We start from the raw sequence: 12730 nt of genomic DNA, 5'->3' as shown, positions 1-12730 counted from the left end.
CCTGACAGAGAAAAGAATATATTATAATAAACTACAAAATCAGGTTAAAAAAAACTTGCTGCTTCTCTCTCTGGGCATTTTGCACCAATAATTACAACTTCTATCTTACATCTCGTCTGCAGTACGTTCTGTGAAATCTGCAAGATGATTTGATCCATACAGTGAACCAGTTTTATCAATAGGAGTAATACTCATGTGTCATATGGAGCTGCAGCTGCGTATCATCTGCCTGCCGTAGCTTTGTAAATCAGTCCCAAGGTCCCCGAGAATATTTCCCAGTGGGAGCACGTTAAAGCTGAACAACACGAGTGAGCATGAAAGCCAGACTAAAAAAAGGATGTGGTGTATAGTTAGAATATAAATCGTCTGTAAAGTGTTTGTATTGCCGAAGGAAACATTCATATTTAAAGTGAAAGTTCACCCCAAAAATCAAAAACACACATTTTTCCTCTTGTAGTGCTATTTACAACCCAAGCACCAGAATAAACGTTGGCAATGTGAGTTCTGTATCTGCAAACCGCAGACATGCTGAAACTTTACATGCGTTTATGTTGCAACTTCTAAGTTTCTTTAGGTTCAGCACGCTGTGATCATTCTCTGCTCAGGTTTAGGAGCAGAAAACACTGAGTTAGGGTTAAGAAAAGAGCACGTCTTGGCTTTGAATACCTGCTCTGTTGCCCAAAAACATGGCTGGATATTTCCTGGGGTCTCCTTAAGGATATCCAGTGGTTTCACACATGCAGATGTTGAAACACAGTCTGGAACTGCGGTCACTGTCTTGGCAGCCTTTTTGCTTAAGATTAGCTTAGATAGATGGCACTCAGCTTGTGCTGCTCAAAGCGCCAAAAACATAAATATGACTACTCAACACCAGTGACTCCTTACAGAAATAATGACCCGATTACTCAAGATAATCCACAGACCTCGTTGTGAGCAGTCTGTAGGGGAGTAACGGTGCATGTATTCACCCCGAACGGTTCGGTGCGTGCAGTCCTACGAAGAATACATCTGACTGTCGCACAAGAAGAAGAAGACACAAGAAAACAAGATGAAGACGAGGACACTGTGGCTGACTATGGCGAGTTCAAATGAGACGGTGGAGCTGTAGAGTGAGAGAGAGGTGAAAACAACAGGACTCCAACGTTTCCTGCTGCTCTTAAGTATCCTCTAGATGTGAAAGCAGACGGGGCCGAAGACATTACCAAAGCATTTGGCATTAACATCACGTTTACATTTGTTTTTTTTATCCGTCTTCTATAAAAAATGTGACATATGCCAGACCGTATGTTCGCCCTTTATTGCTTCACGCACTGCAGGCTGCACCGAACTACCTCAGGTGGTGAACAATCTGTAACTTCACTGCTGATTCCAAAAACCGAGGTATAAACCACGCAGAGGGAAGCGTGCATCTACTCATGGACGAGAGTAGATGCGAGCCTCGTCCTGCACATGAAACTGCTCACAACAAGTTCTGTGGATTATCTTGAGTAAGCGGGCCATGATTTCTGGAAATAGATAAATGCTGTTGAGCTTGAGAATATATTTCTTTTGGCACTGTGAGCACCACAAGCACCGAGCGAGTTTCATTATATCGGAGAGACGGCAGACATCGCTACAGTCGAAATCCCCAAACCTCAGCAGCTCACATAACTGGTAAGGCTTATAAAAAAAAAAGCGTTCCTTTGATTTATCATCCAAAAAATAATGAAAAAAATGGTTAAAAACATCCAAAACTACTAAACAACAACTTCTACTTGGATGCCAGTGAACATTTTACGGGATGACATTTTTAAAAGTTGTAGAAATACAACAATCCGTCTTTTGTGATGGAGATAAATGGGTGTTTCAGTGCCTCCACAGTTCAGCGAGTTTAAAGTGGCACCCAGAGGGCATCAGTTTAAAACTGGTGACCACGGATGTTCGAGAGTTAGACATGAGACTTCTGTTTTAATTTAAGTTATTATCATTTTTCCAAGAACTTTGTGTTGCGGATCTGTTTATTTGCGGTGGTCTATAAATAGAAGTAATTTTGATACAGTGATGTTTTTGTCAGATTTTCTTACAAATCATGAAATTCAAATTAAAAACCAAACTTAATTCAATTTCTTAACCTTTTTATCACTTGACCTGAGATGAAAGAGAACCCCAGACCTTACTCACACAAACTAAACAAAATCAGATGTATTTATAGAGCTTCATACACAGATAACTCCAGACATGGACCGGTACTTGTTTTATTTTGAAAAGAACAGCAGGGACGCTATTCATCCTTAGAATTTCTGTAAATCACACGATCGATGAAGCTGAGGGGCTGCTGGGTGTCTGGGCTCTTAATCGAGCTGTGTTCATCTCTCTGTCCATTCGTCCGTCTCTCAGGTGATTCTCAGACACCACCGGTCCATTTTTGATGAACTTTGGAGAGCTGTAGTCTCTGCACTGCTCTGCTGTTTGCTGCTAAAACTACACTAATTGGCTCAGAGGGGCTGGTATGGGGGGTTACTTGGAGGTCAAAGCTTTAGCGCACTTTCAGTCGAGGCCCAATTTGTCTGTCAATCTGTCAATCAAGGGAGACCAAACTAAAGTTTGCAACCAAAACTGTATGCAATTAGCATTATTTAAGTGGTCCAGTTCTACAGAAACAAGATGCATTTTGACAATTTTGACTTTTCTCCAGTATGTGAAGCTGATGAACTTCGAGGAGGAAGTTCGGGCACACCGGGACCTGGATGGCTTCCTGGCGAGGGCCACCATCCTGCTGGATGAGACGGCCGCCTCCCTGGATGACGTTCTGAAGAGAATGCTGCACCACGTGGGCCAGGACAGTCACTCATCCGAGCCCAGCTGCAACTTCGAGGAGGTGATGAGCATGCTTTTCACAGACGCAGGAGCTCAGGAGGTCAACGGTAAGCAAGCGAACCCGTCGACCTGCATGCAAAAAAAACAGCTTGTGGAAGAAATGCGTGAAAGACAACCTGAGCACAGTAAAACTGAGAACTTGCACCGCCTGTTCGTGCTCACAGTCAGACCCCCGTGACATATGACTCCTGACCTAAAAACATCTGACGTGTTCACATGTCAACACCTACCTGAAAAAACGGCTTCACCTCCGGCTCGGGAGCAGGATTGTCAGATAGACTTGAGAATGGTTCAAGAAGCTTTTAAGACCCAAAGGAAGGTTTGCGATGGTTGAATCGAGGCCGTTCATTTGCCCCACAGCTTTTTTAAAAGTGGACACAAATAGAGCTCAACGTGCCGAATCGTGCTGGCAACCATTCACATGTGCAGACGTTAATTCCCAGGAATACTGCCAAGTGGTAATCGTACGGATTAATGTACATAAAAACGCATAAAAAAGACATATTTTGGCTTGAAAAATGTCTTGTTTGTTGACCTTTTTTTCTCTCAAACCTATTAATTGATATCAAGATGAATCTAAAGGTTGGCAGCTGTTCGATTCATTGTTGCTGTTCCACTTTAAATTAATATTTCAGGAGATAGGGTTTAGTTAAAAACGGTAAAGACAGTTTTACTAGCACACATCTACGTTTTAATCCTCCTATTTATACCTGAAAAGCTTTAAGTTTATTCTACCTTAAAGTATTTAAGATATGCATAAAGTTTTTCTGCCCACCTTCCTCTCCTCTAATGCATAAATTCATTTCTGAAATGTAGCATAGTTTCCGCAGGTTTTGGTGCCCATTTTGTCGGCTTATAGATCCATGTCACATTAGTTCAGTCCCTCCAGCACAGGTCCTTCTGGCTGAGTAGCAAAGCCTCTTGGTTAAGGCGAATCTCCTCAGCCCATTAGAGCAGGAGAAATCCGCCTTCTTACATAACAGTATGTATCCATTGTTGAAGCCTCGCTCTCTGCTGCAAGCACGCCGCTTTCACAAAAGTAATTATTCTGCAAATCAAACGATGTCACAAAGAATTGAATTTTTTATTTATTTTTTTTGCAGTGCATTAATTTTTGCCTGGCTGCAAGATGTTTAAAGATGCGGGAAAATACACACGAGGGGGTTTTCTCTGCACGATAAGAGCATGTGGATGGTTGTGTGCGGTGCTGCCTGTCTTATACTCCGTCTCCTGTGTTTTCCTGTCTGGCTGGGCCTGGTGTCCGCAGTTGTTGATGGTTAGTCTGAGGTGGGTGGTGTGTGACGCTCAACCCTGCACAGCCTCTGACAGATCCGCGAGGTGATAATTGACTTCTGTCATCGATCACTCACTTAGCTTTTCAAATGCCTCTCGGAGACTCTCAAGCTGCGATGGGCTGCGGCTACTTGACTGTTTCTCTCTGAGAATACCCCGCAAAGAGGCAAAAGGAAGAGGCTTTTTTTTCTTCTTCTTCTTCTTCTTTGTGGCTGCCATCTTAACAAAAAAGGCTTCCTGCGCAGGTCTGAGCTGTCTGAGGATCAATTTGAGCTTTCAGGGGTCTCACTGAAATTTGAAGTGGCTTATAGCCGCACAGAAAAATAAAGGATAATACTTTAATATCTCTGATACTTTATTATAAACCCCTACCCTGACCCTAACCTGGCCTTAAACCCTAACCCTGTTATCAAGTACTGCCCGCACTCATCAGTACAACGTTAATATACAGCGTCAGGGGAATATACGTTATTAGTACGAAAGATCTTAAATATTAGCATAAAAGAAAGCAGTCGTCAGTCACGTGTTACTAACTGACTAAAGATTCTCAGAAACAATACTCATGATTTTATTTTTAATAACTACTCTTTTAGTTCAGCTCAAACTTGACATGTCACTCCGGGGAAATACAGGAGCAGCAGCAGAAGGATAATAGTCGAGATGTGAACCGGGTGATAATTAATTGCGCTGCAGATGATGTAACAATTCCACAATTATGCAACAAAGACAAAGATTTACTGTTTCAAAGATGTAAATGAGCTTCACTACTGTGCTTCAGCTGTTAAATTATATCTACAGACGGATGTAGCATGTAGAAATAATTACAGAATGAACGGAAAAGACGTGAAAGAAATCCATTCAGCCATTAGATTACGTATTCACGTCAGGGAGGAAGGTTTGTTTTTCAAGCCGTCTGTGGATTCCTGTTACCTACGATTCTTAAATTTTGACTTGGTGTTATTTAATAATTTAATAAGAATATGCAGCACTTCAAAAGGTTTTTGAAATCCCTCTCTTCAGTATGTTGTTGTGCCATGACTCATAGTTCACTCAGAGTGAGAATCCCCACGTTGCATGTCGAGATCCTTGAATCGAAATCACGAATGTTCACGTGCCAAACACTCATGTCACCGCTGTGGTGGTGGGGGTATAAACAAAAACAACAAAGACTCTTCCTCTGGGGGGGAATACATTCATATTGCACGTAAAGTATGTTATCAACGGGACATATCTCTTCAGGTATTAATTTCTGCCGTATCTGCGTTCACTCTGCCACGGCGGGGTGATACGGCTGGCGAGCGGACCAGCTCATTTGGAGTGTAATACTGTACAGCTGTGAGATAAAGAGAACAGGGGCGAGATTATAACAGGCACAGAAAGAACAGAGAATTACAGAAATGAAAAAAAGATGAAAGCCCACAGAGATAATTAGTCCTGCTCCAACTCGTACAGAGGAGTCGCTTTTTTTTTTTTGGAGGCCAACTTGTGCTGTTTTTTTTCTCTTCTTCACTTCTCTCCTGGGATTCGGTGATGAAGCACAATGCGCTCGTTGTGCCGAGTAACGAATGATGCAATGCATTGATAATGATATTACTACAGCCACTACTATGAAAATAACACTGCATCCTTTAAGATAGTCCAACGTTTTAAGCCGATAAATGATTACAGGATGCCGACGATGATGACAGCGCATACAACAGTGATGAGCAGCTGTCTCGCAGTGACTAATTGTTAATATTTTGAGTAATGATGTATTGTGTAATTGTATTTTCCCTCTCTTCCCTTTGTGCTGCCGTTCAGAGCTACAGTGCTCGTTGCTGCGCGCTCTGCTGATTGTCTGCCCTATTTGTGATGACTGTACCATAATTTCTCCCCTAAATTGCTGTCACCTTTGATCGATCTCGCCCGGCTCTCCACTTCGCCTCGATTTGCATAATCCTCCTGTGTTATTCTTTTTTTTTTTTTTTTTCTTTTTTACATTTGCCAGCTCAAATCAAACTGAAAAACAGTCATGATTTGAGAGCTGCAAAGGTAAGACTTCAAAACTTTGCAAAATGCGGGCAGCCATTTCTACAGTCTGTGACCCTGAGCGCCTCTGAAATCCCTCCCAACATGTTTATTGATTTAAAAAAAAATACATGAGCATCTGTTAAAGCTGCGTGCTTTTTTTCCTAACAACATACTTTGCAGATACATGACAGCAGCTACTGTAAATAATCTGAACATAATTAACTCTCTTCAACAGGAAAAAGGTGCTGTGTATTTCTGAATCCACCGACTCTCTCTCCTCTGTCTGTTATAATAATATATCTCTTCCAGGCCGGCAGGTGTGACACTTCACTATGAAAATCTCCCTGTAACATTCTGCGGGAATGATCAGAATACTAAATTGGAGCCATTAATTCGAGCTCTTTACCACATGAAAAAATGGCCGGCCACACATGTCATTTTTTCCATCTTGATCTCTTCATTGACGTCTTTGGGCTTCCTCTTCTTCACACTCGCCGAACACGTAACTGCTATCGGTGATAAAATCCAATTTTTGGTAATAGCCTGTAGACGGTAATCAAGATAAGATCTCGCTGCGCCCAACAAAGACGAGACATTGAGGGATTTTCTCTGGAAAATGATATTTAATATGCATGAGGTAAAGGAGGGCAGGAAATGAAGCTTCTGTTCAGCAGAGATATTTATGTGCGTGCCTGTTAAGCAGAAAGTGTGTCTGTGTGTGTGTGTGTGTGAGGTTGCAGAGTGTGTCGTACTGTATGTGTGTGTGAAATCCAAGAAACTGCTCGCCTGTTGATCAGAAAAAAGGTGACTGACTCTGGTTTCTCTCCTCTTGGTTTCTTTTCTCCCTCCATGCAGACAAGTCTCAAAGTTTCGTTTTCTTTGATGACGGTAAGCTGTGCTAATTGGATGAAAATGTCAGCATCAGCCGCCACGAGGCTGCAATCAGTGGTTTTGCTTCTGTACCCAATCACCATCAGTATGCCGTTTGTGTTCCCGAGCCACACTCGGGACTGGGTCGATCCATTGAGTCATCAAATGATTACAGACACCGGCAATCGCTCCCGTGTCACAGATATCGATGCCTCTTCAGCTGCCCCTCAAATCAACGCCCTCTGCGTCCAGCAGAATCTTTGTCCAATAATGTTCTTGGCTCTTTTTGTGAAAAAAAAAAAAATTAAATAAATGCTGCTCCTGTGTGAATAATTAATAAATCAATTTGGTTGAGATTGTATAAAATGCCAATAATTTAAGGGGAGACACTAACAGGTGGAAACACTGGTCAGTTTTTAAGATTCTGCATCTCTAACTTCACTAACAAAATGTAGGTGTTTATTTTAGTTCACACATCTGTTCTGGACATTAATGCAAACATATTTAATTACACAACGTCAGAAAGCTTCATCTAAGTAATAAACTATCTAATAGTTAAAATATTTACCCTAGTCTCCATTTTTGCCTTAAAATGTATTAAATTTTTCAACAAAAATCTTTAAAGGCTGTTTTTTCACAAAATATGTTTTTTTCTCAGACCCTGAGCCAGAAAATCTCCACTTCACTGACCCTCACACACCAAACTTTACAGTTTTATTCCCATTTATATTTTGAAGGTTATTACAGAGCGGATGAATCATTCCGAGCAATAACGTATTAACCCTAAAAAACATGGTGAAAATTGTTTTTTTTTGTATTTTTCATTTTTGCAACAGCTGTAATGTTAACTCTGACCATCAAAGTTAAGCTAGAAGTGCTTGTTTTTGCCAACATTGACCTTTTTCTAAAGTTTAAGCCGGTAGTCCCTTTAATATTTTATATTGAATCATTTGACAAGCAAGTACTTTTTGATGTATTTCTACCCATCTCTGATCGTCGATAAATGTATTTAATCAGTTTATGGAGTGATTAAAAGAGATATCTAAAATAATCTCTTTAAAAACCTTTCGACTCGAACATGTCAGCTAATTGAAACAACCCTGCTTCTATCCGTCTGTTTTTGCATTTTTAATTAGATGCTGCCTCATTTGCATATTTAAACATAACATTTCAGGAAACTCGTTATATAAAAACTAACTGTCTAAACGTAAGAACTCAACCGGAGACGTTTCATGTTGATATCTAGTTACAAACTGCACTTTATTAGCCTGTAGTGTCTTCTCCTAATTAGCTTTTTGGGGCATTTTAGTTCTTGTTTTTCTAAATTTCATATTCAGGTAATTTGCTCTTCACACTGGGTGTATGATTGGAGTTTAGCTCGTTATATATGCAGCGCTTGACTTTGATAGCACACCCGTGTAGGGCGTTGATTTATTTACCGTTAATGTAATTTGTTTCTATGCGAGCGAGTCGAAGATTAGAATTGACAACCTCTCTAGATAACGAGGTTTCACCATTGACCCAGTCCTCGTGGCCCCTCTCATCATCATGTGATATCATAGCACCCGTGTCCCGCATGGTGATTGGCTTACGATGGTTACCTAATATACAGTAAGTGTTTCATCTGCCGCTGCTGTATGGAGCCCTGCTGTGTGTTAATCACCTCCTTCAAAGTGCCCTCCACAAGCCACACTTTGAAGGAAACCAATCATTTCCATTTGTGTGTGTGTGTTTATGAGTGTGTGTTCGCTGGCAGGTCTACCGACGGTTGAGAACCACAGTTAATCTTTAAGGCAGCATGAGATCATGAGGTTTTATTGAGGTCACCTCTGAGAATTAATGTAACGAGTCTCCTTGCCAAAAGGACTCGTGGCCTTTTGAAACATACACAGAAACACCATGAATCTGTGTGTGTTTCTGCTGCTGATTTATTTTTTTCCTGACTGGCACGTTTCCCTCACTGGTTTAGCATATTTATTGATTCGTCTCTTCCTTATTTGTGACAGACTGCATTATCCCCGTTTGATTTACAGAAATTGCAATCTGTTTTTCGCCCCCTCCGACCGAAACCGTGCGGATAATGCAGTCAAAGAATTTCACCAAGAAATCCATAAAGATCAAAGAGGGCAATCCAGTCTTGCCTTCCTCCATATTTTTTCATCACTTTCCATTGAAGTTTGTCACATTTGATATGCTGCGTGTGAGCATCTGTGATTTATTATTTTTTTTCCCCTGTCTATGTGTGGAAACAGTGGTGTTTGCATACCAAAAAGCTGACGAAACCCCGCAGAAATCTCCACATAACTGACAAATATCAAAGGTGCATGTCTCAATTAGCCTCCCACTTGATCACATCAGCGACCTTAACTCCCACACCTCTCCTCCTAACATCCAAGACAGGTTTGTTCACCTCAGCTGGAGCTAGCGTACGCCGTATTCCAATAACCCACGCATGATCCTGACCATTTACAAAAGGAGACCGGGGCGGTGGAGGGTCGGGCTTTCACGGAGTAGTCGATCCAAACTGTGCATCGTTGTAGACTGTGGGTTTAACACAGTGTGGTAGTGAGTGTAGGCTATTCATAGCCGTTGAGACGGCCTTCTAAAAACCAAACATGGACATGACTTCATCATATCAGTTAAACACAATCTAAACCATTTAGAGAAGAAAAGACCTGCAAGACAGCCGTCATGTTGTTGACTCTGTTGGCAAGTCTCACCCACATGACTCAAACTTTTAGGGCACAGTCACATATGCAAAATCAACCAGGGTTTATATTCTTCTCAGATTCACTTCAAATAAAACATTTGCATCCGCTGGCGAAGCAAATCTGCATCTTGGCATCGCGTGGACGACAAACTAGCAGACTTCTTTTAGTGTGCCTCACATCCTGCAACATTCAGTATTGGCAGGCGATGGTCATTTGCCGAGATGGGCATATGTGTGACCAGGCCTTTAATGGTTGCCACTACTTTTTGGGAGTAGTTGATGACTACTAAAATGCAGCAGATGTACAGGCCCTAGTGGAGGGAACGATGTTGGCGTGAGCGTGTCTGCAAAGTGAAGACGCCAAGATTTCATTAGCTTAGAAATTAAAATGTGCTTATTGTTATTTCACTTGGATGTTTGACCGTCACTCTGCAGAATAACGTACAGAACGAGTCCTCAAACTGAAAGACTGTTCCCACGTTTATCTTCTTGAGGGGGCAAAGTTTCTCTGTGCTGTCAAAAATGTTGTTGTTTTTCTTTTCTGTTCCTACAGTTGAATGTGGAGAAAAACAAAGCAGACGCAAATTATTATTCCAAGCGGAGAATTTTAATTTGTCTGCAGGGGACCTTTTGAATAAATGCACACCAAAATAACATTAGCAGCAGAGAAGAAGAGGACGCCGTTTGGCTGAAGTTGCAGTATTGAAAGGACAGTGAGAGAGATTGATGACAAAGTGCTCAGTCATGTGTCGTTTTTGTAGAAGCTTCCCACTTTTAGTAGTAGTGATATTTAACCCTGAACACTGAGTCAGTGTTCATGCTCTGCTCCGGCTGTTGAACTACTCTCCACACTGAAACAATCTCTCTCACTTACAGAAGAGATTTGTCAGTAATAAAAACATTGAAGTGGTTGTAATATGAAGGCTGGCGGCTAGCAGCATTAGCCGTTATCGCCCCTCGAATGGTCCGACATTGGCCACCTAGTCTCTCGGTACTGAAGACCGCACGTCGTCCTCCTCTCTCCTGTAACCTCTGCCTCCTTCTTTTCCCTCCTCCTCTCTTTATCTTTTAATCTTCCTATTGTTCTGTTTGCGTCTCTTTCTCTCGTTCTCGTCTCCGCCGTTTCTTCTCCTCCCTGACGTCAATGAGAAATTGGATGGTTTTTGATTATTACATGGCTGTCAGGCTTACTGCCATTAATTGAATTGAATCCCAGTCCACCTCCTTCGCTTCTCCGTCCCCTCCCCTTCCGTCTCTCCCCTCTTCTCCTCGTCTGGTCTCGCTCTCATTTTCCTTCTTGTTTGTCACGTTCTTTATTTTTCGTGACATCTTTTTTTTTTTTTCCAGTTTCATTCCCTTGGTCCTTCTTTGCCCCTGTTTCCTCTCTCTCTCTCTTTCTATTCGTGTCTCCTTCATCTTCCTTTCTTTTATTTTTTGTCTCTTCGTGTCTCCCTCGTTTTTCCTCTTCCTCTCATCTCTTTCTCCCCCTCTTCCTCCCTACATTCCCCCTTCTTTTACAGGCTTCCTTTCATCCTTTTTTCTTCCCCTGTACATGCTCCCTCTCTCTTATATTTCTCCGTCTCTCTTGTCTGTTCCCCCCCCCCCCCCCTTCACTCTCATTCTCCCCTCTCCGACTCTCTCCCTCCTTGAGCGCTGTGATACTGTTGTCATGGTGACGCCCATCATTTTCTGGCATGAATGGAGGATACTTTATTGATGAGACGGCATGGCAGTGAGAGAGAGAGAGAGAGAGAGGGGAGAAAGGGGGGGAGTGATGGAGAGAAGAGACAAAAGACAGAAAGAAAAGGGAGAAAAACCACTGGCAGGGAAAATCCGAATGATATGGAAATGATCGTCCCCGCTGCTTACGATACAAAACATTTCCACCCTGTAATTTGCTCGCCGCTGATGAGTCAAAGAGGACGTTGCAAGCCAAGGCACGCAGAATCTTCTTGAGGGGTTTGGGATAGTCAGGGCTGCTGAAGAATATCCCCCAAAACACTATTATTCATCACTCTCCGCGTGAGAAGTCGGGAGGGAGATTCCTCCTATTAGGAGGCAACACACTGGGTTCAGCAGTGCCCCTAGTTGTCCATTTTTAATGATTCCTGTGTAAACACGGCAGCATAATGAAATGTGCTTTTTTAAAATCTGAGCGTTGGTGTTTTCTGGGGTTGGATGGACATCGTTATTAGCGTGTCGTGGTGCGGTGTTTGCACACAGCGCAAGACTGGCAATCGGCGCCTAAAGCAGAAGGCGAGCTTGTTAGACACTTCTGATGTAGACATCATATTGGGAGGCTTGGCACAGCAGATAAGACTCCAGATTTGTATTGAACGTTTTAGGCATTTGGCTAACAACCATTAGGGCCAGATGAAGAAATCAGAGCTAGGTTTTATATTTAAATACATAAATATTTGCGATCTAAACATTAGAGGCTAATGAACGTGTGGGTATACGTTTTAGAGTGGAGGGATGACATGCACGCCCACACGGAGGAGAAGAAGAGTTCAACCCTGTGTAGGAGAAAACAGGAGTGTGTGAGGATCAGTCTGGACTTGAGGTTGATCTCAGTAAACCCTGTGTTTGACCTCTGACCTTTGCCCCCCACAGTCCACCTGCTGTCAGAGACGATCCAGGGGGTGACAGCTACGGCCACCGGGGTCCAGTACCAGCAGTCCTGGCTCTGCATCCTGTAAGCTATCGTGTGTGTGTGTGTGTGTGTGTGTGTGTGTGTGTGTGTGTGTGTGTGTGTGTGTGTGTGTGTGTGTGTGTGTGTGTGTGTGTGTGTGTGTGTGTGTGTGTGTGTGTGTGTGTGTGTGTGTGTGTGTGTGATGATGATGATAAAAACATTACCAACAATTTTGTTAATTGATTATTTGTGTTCATTTATCTGGTAAAAAATAAAAATAACATACTTTGTTGTTGCTTCTTTAATCCTGATAATTTTCTGCCTTTTTCTTTCATTTCATTGTTAATTTAATGTTTTTG

The 12730-nt window shown here is 42.2% G+C and overlaps 1 protein-coding gene across 2 annotated transcripts in view; it reads left to right on the top strand.

Annotated features, from left to right (window-relative positions):
- Positions 1–12730, top strand: part of slc4a11 (solute carrier family 4 member 11) — an 86211-nt gene that overhangs the window by 41910 nt on the left and 31571 nt on the right. Inside the window, exons 5-7 of one of the 2 annotated variants that reach the window (XM_084381085.1) lie at positions 2675–2903; positions 7015–7047; positions 12353–12434. In XM_084381085.1, the coding sequence (XP_084237211.1) occupies positions 2675–2903; positions 7015–7047; positions 12353–12434 (344 nt within the window). The remainder of the gene's footprint in view (positions 1–2674; positions 2904–7014; positions 7048–12352; positions 12435–12730) is intronic. The other variant, XM_084381086.1, reaches the window with a different exon arrangement.

Source organism: Pagrus pagrus (genome assembly GCF_965226575.1).
Source record: "Pagrus pagrus genome assembly, chromosome: 18".
Lineage (NCBI taxonomy): Eukaryota > Metazoa > Chordata > Actinopteri > Spariformes > Sparidae > Pagrus > Pagrus pagrus.
The sequence above is the reverse complement of the archived record's forward strand: the minus strand, read 5'-3'. Positions and strand labels throughout refer to the sequence as shown.